The sequence below is a fragment of the Triturus cristatus genome, chromosome 6 (assembly GCF_964204655.1).
Source record: "Triturus cristatus chromosome 6, aTriCri1.1, whole genome shotgun sequence".
Lineage (NCBI taxonomy): Eukaryota > Metazoa > Chordata > Amphibia > Caudata > Salamandridae > Triturus > Triturus cristatus.
The window spans coordinates 1,049,564,523-1,049,584,011 of NC_140589.1; the positions used below are offsets into that span (position 1 = coordinate 1,049,564,523).

Below are 19,489 nucleotides of genomic sequence, written 5' to 3' on the forward strand. Positions count from 1 at the left end.
ATGATCACTGTGACTCTAAAGTACAAGCACATATCCACCCCCATTCAGTTTTCTCAATGGGTAAGCCTTAGGCCCTTTCTCACTTTTGCTGTTTTCATATTCTGTCCCTCCAGTATTGTCTGTCATTTTCTTTTTACCATTCTTTCCAAGCCCACCGATCTCTAATCTTTTGACTATCACTCCACCTTTGGATGTTACCAACTAATTCCCCGAGATGTTATTTTAGTCTTGGTATACGCATGTTTTTAGGAAGTAACACACTCATGAACATCTTAAAATTCTTCTTCTGATTCTGGCTCTTGGACAAATGATCCCCAAACTCTGCTGCTATTCCCTCTAGAACCTCATGAGCCTCACATTTATGCCTAGCAGAGCACTTCTCTGCACAGAACCAAAGGTTTCTCCTTTTTGTACCCATTTATAAACTCCAGCTCCAGACTTCCTGTAATAATTCCTTCAAATTCTGTCTTTGGCCTTAAAACATTCATCACTCGTACTGGAGCATCCTCTCTCGGGGTCTCCGTCTCGGTGATTTTCTCAACCTCTACTCACAATGGGAGATGTTATCATTTGGTTTCTCGTTCCTTGGTCTAAAGTAGTATCAGTGCTTGGACAGTTGTAATTGTGGATGCAACTGGGGCTGGGGTAGTAACAGGAGTACTTGGAGCTCCTAACTGTGGAGCTAGTACAACAAAAGGCAAACCTCCTACAGGGAGACCTTGATCAGCAGGGGAACTCGAATCCTACTTGCTGATTTCTTCCATTGTAATGAACAACATTGTATGGAGACGGTCAGAAAGCTAATAGACCATCCATAAAGTCATCAATGGAGTCACTATCACTTGCTTGTATCATCTTTCTTTTCTTGAATTCCATCCCACTCTTGTATCTTCTTATGTATGCAGATGATTGTGTCCTTATGGCAAGGACAGACCTGGGACTCCAAAAACTCCTAGACAGTTTTGTAAACTTTGTCTGACCTGGGTCTAACAACAAATACATCCAAATAATACGCCATGGTCTGTGGTTGCTCCAGAGCAGATTGACACATTCTCAGGTTGGCGGGAACATACATAAGTGTGTAAACTCCTTTAACTATTTGGGGATCCCGTTCGACAATAAGAAACACTTGGGGGAACCAGAAAAGTTTGAAAGTAACCCAGTAGCCACTGCATCCTTGTTCAAATTGTTGTTATGTTGAGGTCTATGCCTCTTAAAGCAGCTGTTACTATTTATAAAGCAAGACCTTTGCAGATTGTCACCTATGACACTGGAGTGTGGAGATTCATCGATAACTGCCAATCGCAAATAAGTGAAAATAGATTTCTTCGTAAAATATTGTCACTTACCAATTCTGTTCCATCTACTTTAGCCTACGAAGAACTAGGGGCCTGATTATGAGTTAATGCAGTGGCGCTGGCTCAACGCCAGCTCCGCTGCACCAAACCCACACACGTACCGCCAGCCGTATTACGAGTTGCAAATTACAACTCGCAATATGATCGGCAGTCCTTTGGCCTTTCCCATGACGTTGCCTTGAAAACAGGCACTGCAATGAGAATGGCCAAAAAGTTCCAGCACGGCTTGGATGATGACGTCTATGCCGTGCTGGACCTGGGGAGAATACAGACAGGGGGCACGTGTTGTGCCCCCCTGAATGCATCCCCATGGCAGGGGGACATGGGGGCTCTCTAGGGCACCCTTTGTTCCAGGCCCACCAGCCTTTTCATGGCTGGCCTCCGCCATGAAAAGGCTGGCGGGCCAGGAACTCAAAATATGCTGAATGGGACTGTGGCAGTCCCTGCTCAGCATAATACATTAAGGAGCTCCTGCGCCACCGCCAGGGAACGGCTGTTCCCTGGTGCAGCCGGCAGTCCACTGCTGATATGACTTACAAAGCCATAATCGTCAAACCTTGTGGCCTGCCACTCCTGCGCCACCGCGAGTCTGGCTGTCGCATGACCGCCAGATTCGTAATCAGGCCTTAGGTCTTCAGTACCTGGGGGATATACTGAAGTTGGCACCCACCCTGCTATAGTTGTCAGTATTGGCCACGCAGGTTGTAGTCACTGTCTCAAACGGGACAGGATTTACAATATCAACTGGCTAACCCATATTAGAGAAGATCTACACCTAAATAACAGAAGGGATTTGTTTGACAATCCATTAGCAATCAATCATACCCATCAAATCAAGAGGTGGGAGGCTGAAATTAAGAAGAAGTTTTTTAGTATTGTATCCCTCCACAAATGGAGTTATGATTGCGAGCTTTTGAATTGCATGGGCAAGGAAGAAGATCAGTGTTGCGTATTATGATCTTCTTTCTTGCCCATGCAATTCAAAAGCATTGCAGTCACAACGCCATTTGCTCTTTTTTTGTGAATTTTATAGAGAAGAACAAACCCGCATTCTGACGCCATTACTGCGAATTTTAAATATTCGGAAAATTAAAGAGGCACTAGAGTATTTGTACTTGTTGCAGACTGATATTGTGTGTCATACTTTTTACAGATTTCTTGTCACTGTAGTCAAACTCAGGAGACTCGTTGGGAAATGAAAGTGCACAAAATGCATAATTCTGTGTTCACCTTCCCAGTTTAAGTCTGAAGCCCTTTCTTTGCCCACACTATATTGCCAAGGTACAAAAGCTGTGTATTATGTACTGTAACCGGGAGAGATTAAATGGACTGCTCTGCCTGTTTGAACACACAGACATCTTCTGTATCCTTTTCAAGATTTAATATTTTTGATGTGCTTTTATATTAAATGTTCTTATCTCTGTTTTTTATGCTCATATTTTGTGTATGAGTTTATGGTTTGATATTAACCAAATAAAGCTTTTTGAACTGAACTGTTCTTACTCCAGTCAGTGCAACAGTAGGGAAAGCTTTGGACATCGCAATGGTGAAATGTACTATTCACCCTCCAGTCTACACAACAGTAGGGAAAGTGATGGACGTTTGAGGGGTAAATTTACTATTCCCACTCCAAAACAGTAGGGAAAGCAATGGATTTGTGAGGGACAAAATTTACCATATCCACTCCAAACAGAACAACAGTACGGAAATATTGGAATTTTGAGGGGTAAAATTTACTATTTCCAATCTGAGCAACAGTAGGGAAAGCGTTGGACATTGGAGGGATGATATTTACTATACCCACTCCAGTGTGGGTAACAGTAAGGAAAAGCATTTGATTTTGGAGGAGTGAAAGTTAATATGTTCACCCAAACAGAGCAAAAGTAGGGAAAGCATTGGATTTCAGGGGGGGATTTACTATTCAAATTCCAAACAGCACAACAGTAGGGAAAGCGTTGAACTTTGGAGGGGTACAATGTACTATTCCCATGCCAGTCTGTGAAACAGGAGGGACAGTGTTGGACTTTGGAGAAATAAAATGTACTATTCTGCCACCCATCCCTGCAACAGTAGGGAAAGCATTGGAATTTGAACGGGTGAAATGTACTACTCCCTCTCCAAACAGCGCAACAGATGGGAAAGTGTTGAACTGCAAAGAGGTTCATTTTACTATTCCCACTGCAGTTTGTTAGAGTAGGGAAAATACTTCACTTCAAACACATTACATATATGAGTAACCCCATGAAGGAAGAAAAATTATGTAACTCTTAATAAAACAAAATATTAATTAACATAAATATATTTATCTGTATTAAAATAAAACAAAAACAATTAATCAGTTTACATAATTACTATTCAATGAATACATTAATTATCAGTTAATTGATAATTGTTATTCAAATATTAGTTAACTTCCCACTCTGTACCTCCACAAACCTAGCAGCCTGCATCTAAAATAAAACAAAAAATAAAATGATTCCATAATGTATATATTAAAAATTAATTAATTAAAATGTAATAATTAATGGTTCATTATTACTTAATTAACTTTGCACCATAGACCACTACACACCTAGCATCCTGCAAAGGAAATAAAATTAAAATAAATATGTATTCCCTAATGTACATATTTAATATTAAATTAAGTAATTAATTTACAAATAATCATTAAGTTAAATAATTATTACTTAACATCCCACAAATGCCTCTACAAATATAGCATCCCACAACTAAAATAGAAGTAAAATAACTCAGTATTCCATATTTTACATAATTTAAAATCAATGAAATAATTAACAATTTTTAATAAATTATTAATTATTCCTTCTTTAACTTCCAACCCTACAGCTCTATAAACCTAGTAGCCCGCAACTAAAATATAAGTAAAATAAATAAGTATTACATAAATTACATAATACATATCAATCATATAATTTTTTTTTTTTTTTAATGATTCTAATAAATTATTACCTAATTAACTTCCCACTGTATCCCCCTACAAACCCAACAACCCAATACAACACTATAAATTACTATTACAAATTAATAATAAATTCTGAATTACTTCAAATTACAAGCTATATTTTAAAAACAATTAATAACATTTATATCTAAACAATAGTATTACATGAAATTAATATATCAATTAAAACACAATAACATACTTAAAAAACTATTTTTTTAACCGCAATATTAGTAAACTGATAAAAGCATCAATATTGACAGATAGCAGGGGCATTCTGTTAGAGCCTTTATGCTCTATGTGTCAAGTACTGAACGCCGGAATTCAGATGTGTAAAGGGTGATTTGGGAGGGGGAACGGGACACTTGATGCTGTTTCTAGATACGCTTTGTTCTAAATTGGTTGATTACGGGTTGGGCGGAATGAGAGCACAGGGATTTGTTTGTTTGTTATTTTCATATTGGCCTTCATGGGCTGTATAATGTAAAAATCAATACAATCTGTTTATATAAATAAAACAATATTATTTGCAACAATATTACTTACCTCAAATAAACGATATTCTTGTCAATATTTGTGCATCACAATATTTGTGTGTCCCGATATTTAATTTCCAATATTTCTGTCTCCCGATATTTTTAAATTGATATATTATCCAACCACCCCTCTCCCTGTATACCCCTCCTATCTACCCAATGGAAGCTAGAGTCATGTGCAGACCCATGTATCAGGAAGGCTTCTGGCCCTTCTAAGGAATGCCTGTCTCCTCTTTCCTCACCATTATGTTAGTGCTCCACTCCCAGCAAGGAGACCCCAGCAATATACATATGCTGTCTGGAGAAAAGCAACCTCTTCTCCATCTTGTATTCTGGTCCTGATTATGCGCTTCAAAAATAGATCCCACAGGCCTGCAGCACTCCTGCATGCACACTACTGCTTCTAGCACAGTGGTTCCCAAACTTTTGACTCCTGAGGACCCCCAGTAAGTCACTACTGGAAGCCGGAGACCCCCAAGCAATTTGTCCTATTTAAATTTCAAACATTAAGACAGTAATTCGTGAAAAACACACAAACCAGTGCACACCAAACAAATACTTTAATAGCTAAAGATTATTTTTTTATATTGAAAAATATTGCAAAAATCTAAAGATTTTAATGGGAAGGTTGGTGCTGCACCTCGGTGACTAACTTTTCAATGTTTGCTTTTATTTCGCTGTATGAGGCTCCTGCTCCTGCCAGGGCCGTACTGTAAACCCAAAGCAGCCCTGGCAAATGTTGTCAGACCAGTCCCTTTACGGTGCATACCCAGTTCAGCGAGTGAGCCTGACCACTACAAAGTGAGCTTTGGGGGGCTCTCCCGCCCCCCAAGAAAATTAGGGAAAAATGGTGCATTCCACATACATTTAATATTATATAATGAATTGTATTAGCTTTTAAAGCATAGTAAATTGTGACCTTACTGTGTACCAGGATACAACAATCTTTGATGGGGCTCTTCAATGATTCCTTCACTATCACCCTCCAACAGTGCCTCTTATCTCTCCATAGCCCCTCTGTCACGTGTATTGCATTTGTTTAATAGCATCTCTCATACCAGTGTAGGGCTGAGACAATGAATCATACATGTGTAAATCAGTGTATAGAAAATGTCACATAAGGCAAAGGGGACTTCAAGGTGTAGAAGTCACATGTCATCTATGCTGGTAGGCATTTTTTAAGAGTGCTTGGTCTGGAGAAGCACAAACTCAGGATTCAGAACATGACACAGTGGTTAGCATTGACGTTAATAATAAGAATTTATTTCTGCCCAAATAAACCTTTATTAGCAGCATCAGGATAATGAAAGACTGAGAGAAAACATTTTGCAGTGCTTTCAAAACTGCTGCCTGCGGACCCCCTGGGAATGTGTCACGGACCCTTTGGGGTCCACGGACCCCAGTTTGGGAACCACTGTTCTAGCATACATGCACATGCACAACTTAGTGCATGGAGCACTGCTACTTCTAGCATACACGCACAAACAGTGGACATGATGTCACATGTAGGATTATGGGTTCATTCCGAGTAGCAGAACATTAGATGAATGGGAGAGCAGGCAAGTATTCAAATCTCACAGGCAAAAAGCCTGTCATTATGATTCACTAAAACGGTATGTTGCCACCACCACGCTACATATATGAAACCAGTGACCGCGACGGTAGTACTCTTATCACTATGAGGATGCCCTTGGTTCAGCACTAGGTCTGGAACTTTGCATTGTCATCAGAATGGGACTAGTTTACTACACAGACGCAGGGTTTGTGTGTTCCGTTACAAAAAAATCAATAAACCAGGATCAAAGGTGTGCAGTTCTAGCATGCAGGGCAGGGGATACGACTGTTCATTATGCAGGGACAATCCCATTCCAACCCACCTCTAAAACTTTGCATGTGTCTTCTGACAATGTTCAGGAGGGAAAGTAAAAACTGTCTATTTGATACTCTTTCCCTGTGCCCAACTACGTATTATCATATTAAGGTACTCCATGTTAGAAATCACCGTTTTGGTAATTTGTATTAGTGTGGTGAGTTGGTGGGGGGCTTTATTACTGCAGGAGCCAATAATGGGCGAAGCTACTCTTAAAACATTGTTACCTTTTCATTTGAATAAGACCTCAAAGTGTATAGTTCAAGATAGGTATTTCTTAACAACTTGATTATTTAATCATTGAACACTATATCTAAATAATAACCCTGTTTTACGCAAGCAGTGGCTTATCTCAGAATATATTTCGCTCCCTTAGGTTGCAAAGGATGTGTCCGTGAGACTTCACCATGAACTTGAAAATGTAGAAGAAAAGCGCACAAAGACAGAAGAGGAAAATGAGAATCTGAGGCAGCAGCTTATCGAGGTGGAAATAACTAAGCAAGCTTTGCAAAATGAACTGGAACGGGTGAAAGAGGTAAGAGGCATTTTCATGTATAAGACTTGTTTAACAATATTTTTACTTTTTTTTTTACTATATATCTTAGCATTTGAATCCATGTATGAATACACTTTTAACAACCAGGTGGAAATTTGAATAGTGAACTTGCTTAGAAAAGATGCTCTTTGACCAACAGGCTCATATTTAATGCTGTGTCTTTTCCTAGTTCCCGAAAGGTTTTAAAATGGCTAGTTTCGGAAAATACAAAATTGTACGTTTAATGAATTCTTGTGTTCTTTAAATGGCTAAAAAATAGGTAGCACAAAGTCTTTTTACAGCTTGAATTCCAGAGGGCACCCTTATGTAAGATCTGATATATTCTCTTAGCCAACAGAAGTGGTATCTGTTGGCTGAACTGTCCACTACTGATTATATTCTTCCAAGAATGTGAAAATGAACTGCTCTTCGACAACAGCAGGGGGGAAAAAAGTTGTATGTGATGGCCATGAAAAACGATCCTGAAAAAATCGTCTCCTTTGGTGATGAATCCAGTTCCCAAATCCTTCAGTCTGATGCATTCACTGGCTCTCTGTTATACCATTTTTACTGCATGTTTATATGTCGTAGCAGAACACAGATACCTTTCTCAGTTTAATTTGTTTTCTTTTTGAATATGGTGACATATCAAGGATGCCATGGACCCTAATGCAAGCAGGGGTAACAAATACCCTGGCTGCAACGTTAAACACACACATAAAAGAGACACAGTGGGTCTCACCAACTTTCAGAGACTCGGTGCTGCTACACTTGCTGCATAATTGATACCTACACCCCATTATAATGGGAACTAACTCAATTCCCTCGTTTTTCCACCCTCTTACTTTCCATTGTATTTCCAAATCATATATTTTCTACAGGACTTACCCCCGGACGCATTCATTCCTCCTCCATATCTCATGTTTGTCTTCCTACTGCTTCACTCAGATATAGTATTTTACTTCTGTATTAGTATGAGATGAACCTAAATTGTCCTACCATTTCTCTCCCATTTCCTTTTCTCCCTCTACTGCCAATAGTCATAGTGACACCTACATTGGTGTTCTCTCACATGGAAGTTGAGAGTCTTTGGAATGTCATGGGAGTCTCTCAATCATATGGTAAAAGGCACAATGTATGGAGGTATGTCAGGATTGTATGGGAGCACAGAGGAATACACGAAACGGGTACAGGAACCAGGTTTATTCATTGAGATGTGGCAGATGACTGTGTATCTTCCTTGTTTTTGCAGCTGAGTGAGTTCAACTGTTTTTGCAGATCTGCCATAGATGATAGTGTTGGTGTTCGGCTGGCAGATCCATAGGCTGGCACAATTGCAGACAGAAACCAAAGGGGGCATGTATGTTTGTTGTGACCACATTCCATACAGATGTGTCACAATGATAGGCAAAGACCTACTAATGTTGCTAGGCAATCTACACCTCTATCAATGGAAATCCTAAACACACCTGATGAACCCTTTATTGTGGTCCATTCTCCGGTGTGTCATATTAAGCACCCTCAATTGGATTGTCCAAGCAATGATGTCTGTGTCTGCTTGCACTTATGTTACTTCACACTTCTGCCATGTTAGAATCCCTATGTTTAGTAACACTCATTAATTTGACCTGTATTAGCACCTGGGCACCATTTCTGTCCTCTTTCTCATAATTGTTCCCTGATGTCTCTCTCAACGTTGTGTCACTCTCTCCCAGCGGTAAGTCACAAGTCTCCTATGAGTGCTATGTCTTGGTTTTGTGTCTGGCAGTCACTTCACCCTTCTTATCATTGTCTCCAATCTCTCCTGTGCCAATGCCATCAAATGCAAGCCATTCCCAACACTGGCATCCCTATCTACTTCCCTCTTGATACTCCATGCTACAGCTTCATTATGTCAGTAGTCGGCTTACATGGTATTGTGTCACCCTTTGTTGTAAGAAGGATTTTGCCACATTTTCTGCTTTGTTTTTGGGTGTCTACACCAGAATGAACAAACAGTGCAGTGCCCCCTGCATTTCGATATAGATGGACATGACCATCTCCTGAACTAGCTGCACATTGTTTATCTCCAGTAGTGACTTTTTAATGAACACACCCATACCTCACAGCTCAAACAAGTTTAGATTATGTCCCTCTCCATTACATCATTCTCACTAACTAAATGCATCAATACACCTCAGTGGAATGATCTTACAGAAACATCTGGCTTCACCTCTTTGAGAAACGTACAATGCTAAGATACATGGACAACAAGGAGGATACATATACATGACGGAGAATGCAGCTGTGTACATGGAAGTGAATTTCATGAGACAAGAGGGCAAATGACAGGAGTAGTTCTTCATTGTAACTTCCCTTAGTTTTGGAGTTATATTTAGTACCATACTGCTCTTGCGCTGTTGGCCAGTTTATAGTTAGCATGTACCTTGTACAGGTGCAAGACAGGTTAGGCTGTTTCTTATTAGAGGCTCCATGGTACTGTCTGTTGTGCTGGTTCAATAAATTGTTGCCTGTAAGTGATTGAGGATATCATGTTGTACATATGTGAATAAAGACGAGGAGGACAACGTGCATATACTGGTGCCATTACACAGTTTTCGGGATGCACACATGACATGAAGTGGCTCACTGCAATACCAATTAAATTGTGCATGCCACAGTACCTACTTTGTGGCAATTATTCAGCAGTCAGGCTTCATTAGATCACATGACACTGTGACAGTAATTTTGGTGTGATGCTATTTAATTTTATTAGTAGTCAGCGATTCAGTCGGCACAATGTGCTGCCTCTGTGTGTGCCCCCTCCTTCATTGTACCATGGACCTGAGCCCAAGGCATTGTCTTCAAATGTTTCTTTCCAGACCAGTAACACAGCCTTTAGTTGATAATAGTCACAGCACTATCCTGTGCGCAGACTCATGCATCTGGTATGCGCTCAGCTACATGTATAGCTGTGTGAGCACTGGATACATTGATAAATTGCAAACCTATTTTTTTCAGTGACTGGCTAGTCTGTATTGTTCAGTGTCCACTGCTCAGTGGTGTATCTAGTAACCCTGCAGATGGTACCTCCTTCACAGTACCCAAGTATGTTCCCAGATCAATGCTAACAGTTGATGCTGATCACAAGTACATGTCCTTTTCCCAATATCTCTGCCCTTCGTGCAAACTGAGTACAGCCATTGCTGAGACCATTGGCCACTGAACAACTTTTCCCCAATACTCTTGACTTCAGTGTCTTTTAAATAACCTGCTTCTGTGCTCATTAGCCATTGAAGAAGGGATGGTCTTTGGGTGCAACTTGTATGAACATGGCTTCTGATTGGCCACATGGCATGGTTGCTCCATGCTCTGTGCCCAGTAGCTTACCTTTTAGCACTGACTAAACAAAGTCTTATAGGCTAAGTAGACGTGGAGTTAAAAACAGAAAATCTACACTTCCCTACACATGCTTCCCTTGATGATAGTAGATTGTAGCTATTCAGGATACAATATTACTGCAGGTTGATAACAAATATCTGATATAGAGGTGGAAAACGATCAGTAGCATGCATACAGGTGTTTTAGGCACTTTCTCTGTAAGAACCTGTTCATACTGCAGTTGTTGATAAAGTGCTGTTAAGGCAAACCATTTTGTGATAGGAAGCGACAGCAACAACAGCAATAAAAGTTCCCTGATTCTGAAAGGTAGGTCAATAGTGTCTGTAACTTTGGACTGCATTGCTGTAACCTGAAGATTGAGGGAGGTCTGTCACTTTGGCCTTCATTGTTGTAACTTGGAGTTTGAGCGAATCGCCTGATCTTTTGGGGTGGGACATTACATACTTTTGTATTTCAGAGTCTCATTCTCCCCCCAGGCAGATAACGGTACATCAAGTAGCGTATCTAAGTTGCCATGGGCCTTAGTGCTAGCAAAGTAACTGGGCCCCCTCACTAGGTTGACATATCTGGCGGTTAGCTGCGCTGACACTCCTCCACCTCCTTCGACATAGTCTGCATCTGCCAAATAAAATTCACTACCATTCTCATACACGCACTTTTGAATTTCCACTCCTTCTGTTGCAATTCTGCAAGTCAAATCCATATCCCTATAAAGCATTACTAAAGCTAATAGGTTTGGCCTTGTAAAGTGTATGCACACTAAGTTATTATATGCAGCAACACCCACACTCAAACCACTGTCCTCAGATAAACAAACCCTTCATGCTGCACTCACAGGCATTTGCCTCACTCTGCACTTTCACAGGCATAGCTTTCAACCTGTAGACCACTTACCAAGCACTCACAAAAGATAATGTTAATCTGTATTCATGCAGGTACACCCCTCACAGTGCACACATAAAACATATTGACTATACTGCACTCACACAAGCACAATGTTCACTTACAGGTGCAGCACTCATTAGGAAGGAGCAGAGTTGTGACCGATGGTGGCATAGAAGGCACAGGTTGAGTATCTGGTCATAGGTCCACTAGTGCAATTCAAAGCTGTTGAGGTAAGCTACATTGCAAGGTCCACTGAGATTATATAACCTCCCATTAGCCACATTTGGACCAGCACTGTAGACTACATGAACCTGACCTTTGTGGACTTCTCCGGGCAAGAGTCTTGGCAGAATATTTTTTCCTCTTGCCTTCTAAAAAACGAGGTGGTTGTTTTCTTTGTAGTGCAAGCATATGCTAAAATAAAGGAATAAAAAAAAAAAATATGCCAAATAAGTATGGAGGGCAGGTGCTTCAATAAAAAAAATGTAAAAGTAAAGCATGCAACTGGCCTCTCATCACGAAACAGTAAAAAATGATAGCTGATGCAGAATACTGTTTCCACATGGTGGCATGGTTTTGAAGCTTACAACAGAGATGCCTGGTGTTCTGCATAAGAACGTTATTGTCCAGTGGCAACAGATGGGCAGCCGCTGTCACAATCATCACACAATTCACAATTGTCTGCAGTTGCAGGAGAAGTGCTAGTGGGTGACCTAAAGGAACTATCTCCTGAAGTTGCACTCCCCTGGATGCAGACTAACACAGACAATGCTGTTACTCAAGTCTATCTGATATCCTACAAACCAGTAGCTGTCTGCTTGGCAGAGACAAACATTGTCAACAAAGCCACTGGGTGAAGGGGGCTGATCCACTGCCCAATGGTATGTATGCTTTTCTGAAGAACTGAACCAATATGTGAATGACACTCTGTCTCATGAATAAATGAATAGCTTCCCTCGCATGCACAGAGCGTGGTCAACATCTGTAGCAGCAATCCAATCCTGCGTATAAGCACACACACACACTATATGCAGCATTTGGCAGCAGTGTGAGTTCTCCTCACATACAGAACAGATACAAGATAGTAAGAAGGAGTGAAAGCTAAGATCTCCTCAGGTACAAAACAGATATCATACTGGCAGGAGCAGTAAATTATAGAGGTTATAAGCCAAATGCCCTCTTGAGCCCTCAAACCCAAAATGAGCTGAGCTTTCCTATGCCTTATGCCTGCAACCAACACTGTAACCTCATGCACCAATAATGAAAGACAAAGCATTAAACTTTGATGTCAAACTGGAGCGAGAAAGGGATATTAATCTAGTGACTGAATAGCACAATGTGAAACCAGAAAACCTAGGATCAATTGCAGTCTGGACACTTCATCAAGCTGTGTGATACAAGGCAATTATTTCATCATGCTTCCTTAAAAAATAAGAATGTAGCCCGCTTATACGGTGCATATGACAAGTGCCTTGCCTCTTAGTTACCTAATGGTATTGTTATCTGGGTGGGGATACGACATTTGTAAGTTTATGTTTGAAAATTATTACTTTTAATGAATTCCTCTCAATGCAGCAATATATTTTACTTAGATGAAACACTTTTTAAACAAATATACGTTTTAGAATTTTGAAGACACTTTATCATATTTTTACATAATATTATTATTATTATTTTTTTTAAGTTTGCAAAAACCTTTATTGAAATATTGCACGATACAGCAGAATAGACATCACTTTGTAATATAAACTGTGGCAATATACAAACCCTCCTCCCCTTCATCGTACCCCAACATCGATGAATGAATCATCCCCCCCCCCATCCCTACATGTTTTGACAATACGGCTACAAGAGTCATAACAATCAAGTACTGGTCACTTCAGTGTCCTTTAACACAGTCCACCATCAATCCCCAATCTGTCTTGTATAAAGCCGCAGCAAAAAAAAACCTCCCCCCCGGCAGGTAAGTCCCCTATACTCCGCTTTGCAGGACCTCCTCTCATGTCAGGACCCAGATGTTAGCCGAGTCCAACCCCGAGTTCAGCCAGCACGTCCGGGCTGTATGGCGGACCCTTTCCCGGGCACCAATCTACACCCTTCAAGCACAAGCCTCAATCTCACTCTCACCTTCCACCCCCAATGTGACGTCAACATTCCCTTCCGCAGCCCTCTCCTCCTGTGCCAACAAATATGCAGTTAAGGGACCCATATGTCCCGCGGATGTGATCTCGTAGGAAGAAGGTCCGCATACCCATGTAGCTGCTCCTGCCATGTAACCATTGAAGTAACCTAGTCCTAAAATTTGGGGGCCCGCCGCCTACCCCACCTGCTCGCTACTTGTCTCCTGGCTAGTAACAGGCCCATGGCTAAGAATTTCTTATACTTAGTAGTAATAGTGTTAATCAGTCCTAAAAGAGCAACCATAGGGCACGGCTGCAGCTGAGCCCCTATCATACTTGAAAGACCCTTGAACGTCAACTCCCAAGACTCTGCCACCTCCCGGCAGCTTCATGCCAGATGTACAAAGTCTGCCCCTGCCATCCCGCAGCGTAAGCACCTATCAATATCTCGGAGCCCAAATCTGTGCAATTTAGTAGGGGTGTAGTATAACCGGTGCAAAAACTTGAAATGGATAAGGCGCAGCCTGCTGTTGCCAGTAATGGCCATCGTCTGCCTGCAACTAAATTCCCATTGTTCATCTGTCAGTGGAACAGCCAAGTCTGCATCCCATTCTCCCCGGGCACGGCTGGGAGCGGACTGCGCCGCCTCCTGCTGGTGTTTATATAGTAGCGATATTACGTGACGGGGGGGGGTGTGACGTCTGCAAAAGCGCGTGCAGAGGAGCAAATATGACCGGCTCGGCGGGGAAGTCGGGGGTCACCGCCTTTAGGGTTTGACGGAGTCTGACGTACAGAAACGTCTCCAGTACGGTCGGCACATGCTCCCCAAAAAACTGATCCCTTGTGGGGAACTGCCCTGCCAAATATAGGTCTCCCCAGGTATAATACCCCAGGCTGTCAAGCATCTTTTGACAAACCCCTTCCTCCGTCACTGAAAACGCAGGGTTCCGTGCCAAGACCACTTTGGGCGAATACATCACAGAGGATCCCGATCGGCGGGCCATCCGCTGCCAAGCGCGTATAGTACAGTCCACCGTAGATGGGTCCCGCGTCTGTTCCCTCCCCGCAACAAAGAGGTAGCCCGACGGGGGCGTAGGAGCCATATAGCCATCCTCGATCGCCAAGTGAGGCATAAGGGGCGGCGGGTGGAACCAGTAAGCGACAAAGTGCGCTTGTGCACAATAATAATAAGATTCAAAATCAGGAACCTCAAATCCCCCCTGGTGGTATGGTAGCATAAGCGTGGCCATGTTGAGACGCGCCTGCTTCCCCCCCCAGATAAGTCGCGTGAGCTGTGATTTTAATGTACGAAAAAAGAACCTCCCTGGGTGATATGGGATATTAACAAACAAATATAATAATTTCGGCAGCAATACCATCTTGATCAATGATATCCTCCCGGCCATAGACAGGGGTAGTCGCAGCCATTTGGTAATGTTGTCAGTAATCGTATCCAGAGCTGTCCCATAGTTTAACCGCATTAATGCCTCCCTATCTCTGGAGATATGAATACCCAAATATTTCAGGTCTTCCGATTCCCACCTTAGGGGATAATCCATAGGGAATGGAGTCGTTACATTAGTTAAGGGGAAAACTGCCGATTTCGACCAATTGATTTGTACACCCGATATGACTCTGAATTTGGTTATTTCCTGCAGTATAGGGTTGAGATTGTCTTGGGGTCGTTTTACATATAGTGTCATGTCGTCTGCATATAAAGGAATGAGCAGTTGCCTGGAGGGATATATCAGTGCTTTGTCATTATGGTGTTGTCGAAGCGTCGCCACTAAGGGTTCAATGGCAAGGGCAAATAAAATGGGGGATAATGGGCATCCCTGACGCGTGCCTCTAGAGATGTCGAAGGGTAAAGACTTAGCCCCATTTAAAAGGACAGACGCCACCGGTTTGCCGTAGAGCAATTTAATCCAGTTTAATAAAGTGTACGGCCTTCCCATATGTTCCAACACGCCCAGCAAGTATTCCCACTCCAGGGAGTCAAACGCCTTGGTGGCGTCAAGGAAGACCGCCACTGCCGAGCAAGCGGCATTAAGATCCTGCAACACTGCGGCTAGCGTCCGCAAGTTGTGCGATGTTGCGCGGCTTGGGATGAAACCCGCCTGATCAGGGAGAACCAGCCGCTGCATCAGCAGGCCCAGCCGAGTCGCCAACACCTTAGCTAGTATTTTAGTATCACAATTTAGCAGCGACAAGGGGAGGTAGGAATCACAAGATATTGGGGGTTTTACCGGCTTCAGCAGCGAAGTTATTACAGCCTCACGCATTGTCCTAGGTAGACTACCCTCCTCTAGTGCTGTTTAAAAGACGTCCTTCAGAATGGGAGCAAGTAGGTGAGCATAGGTTTTGTAAAATTCTATAGGCAACCCATCGGACCCGGGTGCCTTACCAGACTTCATCTGCATAATGGCCTCTGTAATTTTATCGAGTTCCAACTCCAAGTTCAGGAATTTTTGTTGATTTTCCCCCAGCCAGGCCAGGGCAGTATCCTCAAGGTATTTGTGCAGTTGGAGCGGGGCACCGCGCTGGGAAGTATATAGAGCCTTGTAATAGTCCCGGAAGGTGGTCAACTGGTCCGGGAGGTTCCGATGTACCTGCCCCTGACCATACTATATCTCTCTGATATAGTTGGAGGACCGGGGAGGATGTATCACCGTAGCCAGAGCTTTCCCCGGCCTATCCCCCTCCCCGTATCGCCGGGCCATGTGCGGCTTCCCTCTGAATTTAAGCTCCCTATCCGCCAAGACGCCAAATTCCGTCAGTTTGGTACGGATGGTGGCTCTGATCCCATCCCCTCCCGAGTCACCACTAGCTTCCTGTTCCAGCGCTTTCAGTTCAGCCTCCAATCTGGAGAGGTCCCTACGCAGCTCCTTAAGAATGCCCCCACCCTTGGACAAGCACCATCCTCTAACCGTTACTTTGAAAGCCTCCCATACAACGGTCACACTGGAGACCGACTTAATATTGCGCTCAAAAAAATCCTGTATATCCTGTTCTAATTCCGTTTTAAATACAGTGTCTTGCAGATATAAAGGGTTAAGTCGCCAGCTATTATACGGGGAATGTTGCAAAGGAACCTGTAGTGTCGCTACCACCGGTGAGTGATCGGAATACGTCCGTGCTAAGTGGGTCACATCCCGCAGCCAGTGCGCCATCCTGACCGATAGGAACAAATAATCTAGTATAGCCCATGAGGAGTGAACCGCCGAATAGTGGGTACCCTCCCGCTGCCCAGGATGCATGTGCCTCCAGGAGTCCAGCAGCCGACCACCCCCACAATATCATTCAACAGCTGGTGCATAAGTGTAAAATGCGCTGGATTGGTTCGGGATCTATCTAGCCTCGGCTGTAGCGTCGTGTTAAAATCCCCGCCCCAGATGATATATGTGATGCCTAGCTCCTGAATTTTATTCCATAACCTAATCAGTGTGTGAGGGTCATCAATATTGGGACCATAATAATTTGCAAATAGCACCTCGTGATAGTATAGCCTCCCCCAGAGCAGACAGAACCTGCCACCACCATCCACCTCCACGCCACCCGGAGAAAGGGGCATCCCTCGCCTAACTAGAATAGCCACTCCACGGGAATAGTTGGAGTAACACGCAAAGCATCGGTGTGCTGCCCTTCGCGAGGCAAACAGTGGCGGGCTACCGGGGCCAAGGTGAGTCTCCTGCAACATGGCTATTTCGATATGATGCCGATCTAAGTACCCAAGTACCTGCCTTTTCTTTCTGGGATTATTCAAGCCTCGTACATTCCATGTTGCAATCTTCAGTCTATTGAAATCACGTGTGGTGTCTGCCAAGACGCATTCTATAATGACCTGTGTCTATCGCCGTAGTCAAATGGATCTTACTGCATATGGAGAGGTGTGGCTCACTGGTTAGGGGCGGCAGACCCGTAAGCAGAGAATCGGCCAGGGACCAGGGTTCAATTCCCGACGCGGCAGGGTTGTGGACCAGGGTCAAAACGGACTCGATAATTCTCGCCTCGGTACCTACTCTAACCAGGAACACACTCGGCAACTCTGGGCATTAAGCTTGCCTCATCTCTACAACGGCCCCCCACAGATGCCGGGGATGCCTGGTTTCACCTTGGAGATACCCAGAAAGGGACCATCTCACAGGGATAGCCAGGACGGGTTCCCCAGCGGTCTACAGCGCCGGGACGCCCCGTTGCCGGGGCAGCTGTGCGCTTTACAAGTCTACAACATTTACATTTTACATTTACATATAAACAAATACCTGAGACCCAAACTTCCCCCCATCAACTCCCACACCGGCAACCCCAACATGCCGTGTACAGAAACCCACCCCACCCCAACATATGCCAATGTCCCACATTGACTGTCCCACAATTTCAAAAATTCGGGGGATGCCCACATGGGGAACGCTCAGGCCCACGACCTCCCTCCTCCCGCCTTACTTTCACCCACCTACTGCTCCACCTGGTAGTGGGCAGCTGTCATGGGCCGGCAGGGAGGTGCAGAGCAGGTCTTCATGCTGGAGAGCGAAAGAAACAAGGAAATAATAATACATCACCAATTACAGGTCCATCAGTCACATCGCAGCGCCCAGGAGAGTCTCAAGTAAAACTCGGACATCGAGGAGGGTCTAGTCCGGGTCCGACAGTGGGGAGTTTGACCCAGAGCGCCCCTGCGACCTCAGGCCCCCGGATGACGCCCGCCGGCTGCGTTTCAGGTACTCCTCCACCTGCTGCGGATTCTGGAAAAGATGTTGCGTGCCTTTGTGCGTTATCCTTAGTCTTGCCGGGTAGAACATTGCGTACGAAATATCCTGCGCCTGGAGCTTCTTTTTGACTGCAGTGAATTTACGCCTGGCGTCCTGAACTGCCGGGGTGAAATCGGGGTAGAACGCCAGTACTGTGTTCTCATAGTTGACTTGCTCTTTGTCCCGGGCCAGCCGGAGGACCGCATCCCAGTCCCGGTAATTCAAAAACCGGGCTATCACCGGTCGTGGCGAGGATCCCGGAGGCGGGCGAGCTCCCAATGATCTGTGTGCTCTTTCCACTGTTAGGTGTGCCGAAAAGGATTCTCTGCCAAATCATTCCACCACCAGCCGTTCGATGAAATCTTCCATGCGGCCAACATTCGTGGACTCTGCCAGGCCAAGAATGCGGACGTTATTCCTTCGGGAGCGGGCCTCCAAATCCTCGTTTTTGTCCGCAATAATCTTCAAAAGTTTGTCCATTTGCGCCATGTGCCCCCGGCTGGTCGCTGCCCCGTCCTCAAGGTTGGAGACCCTGGTCTCCGCTTGCTTTATCTGCTCCTCGTGCTGGTCAAGTTTATGCACCACAGTGTCTATGCGCTCGTTCATCGTATCAATCTTGGCGCCAATAGATGCAAGACTATGCTTCATGCCCAGCAGAAGGGTCTTCCAATCCTCCTCTGGCGCGCCCAAGGCGCCTGACCCAGTACTCTCCTGCGAAGCTGACCGCGACTTTTGGCACGCCTCAAAGGGCAGCTTGGACTGTTTTGTGTCCGTGCGTCCCATTTTACAACAGGGCAGGCGAGGCAGCACTACAGCTGAGATGTCCAAGGGGGGCACTTCAACCCCACAATCCTTTCACGATAAGGCCCTTAAAATGTCCGCCTCGGCGCAAAGCGATTATCTCCCGCACGTGGGCGCTGAGCAGCAACGGGCGGGCCTCAGAATGCCAAGAGCGCCAATGGATGTCCACCTTCACTCACAGTGACCGCTTCAGCGCCCTCCAGGATATAGCTGCGCAGCGGGGAATCGCCAGCGGCCTCAGGAAAGGCCATACTCACACGATTCCTCCCTGTCCGTCAGTCCTACCCGATCAC

General features: G+C 44.1%; 1 protein-coding gene across 1 annotated transcript in view; it reads left to right on the forward strand.

Moving 5' to 3' along the window:
- The window catches only part of MTCL3 (MTCL family member 3), a 427,396-nt gene that overhangs the window by 195,083 nt on the left and 212,824 nt on the right, over positions 1-19,489 (forward strand). Inside the window, exon 4 of the mRNA XM_085611860.1 lies at positions 7,103-7,261. Within this exon, the coding sequence (XP_085467986.1) occupies positions 7,103-7,261 (159 nt within the window). The remainder of the gene's footprint in view (positions 1-7,102; positions 7,262-19,489) is intronic.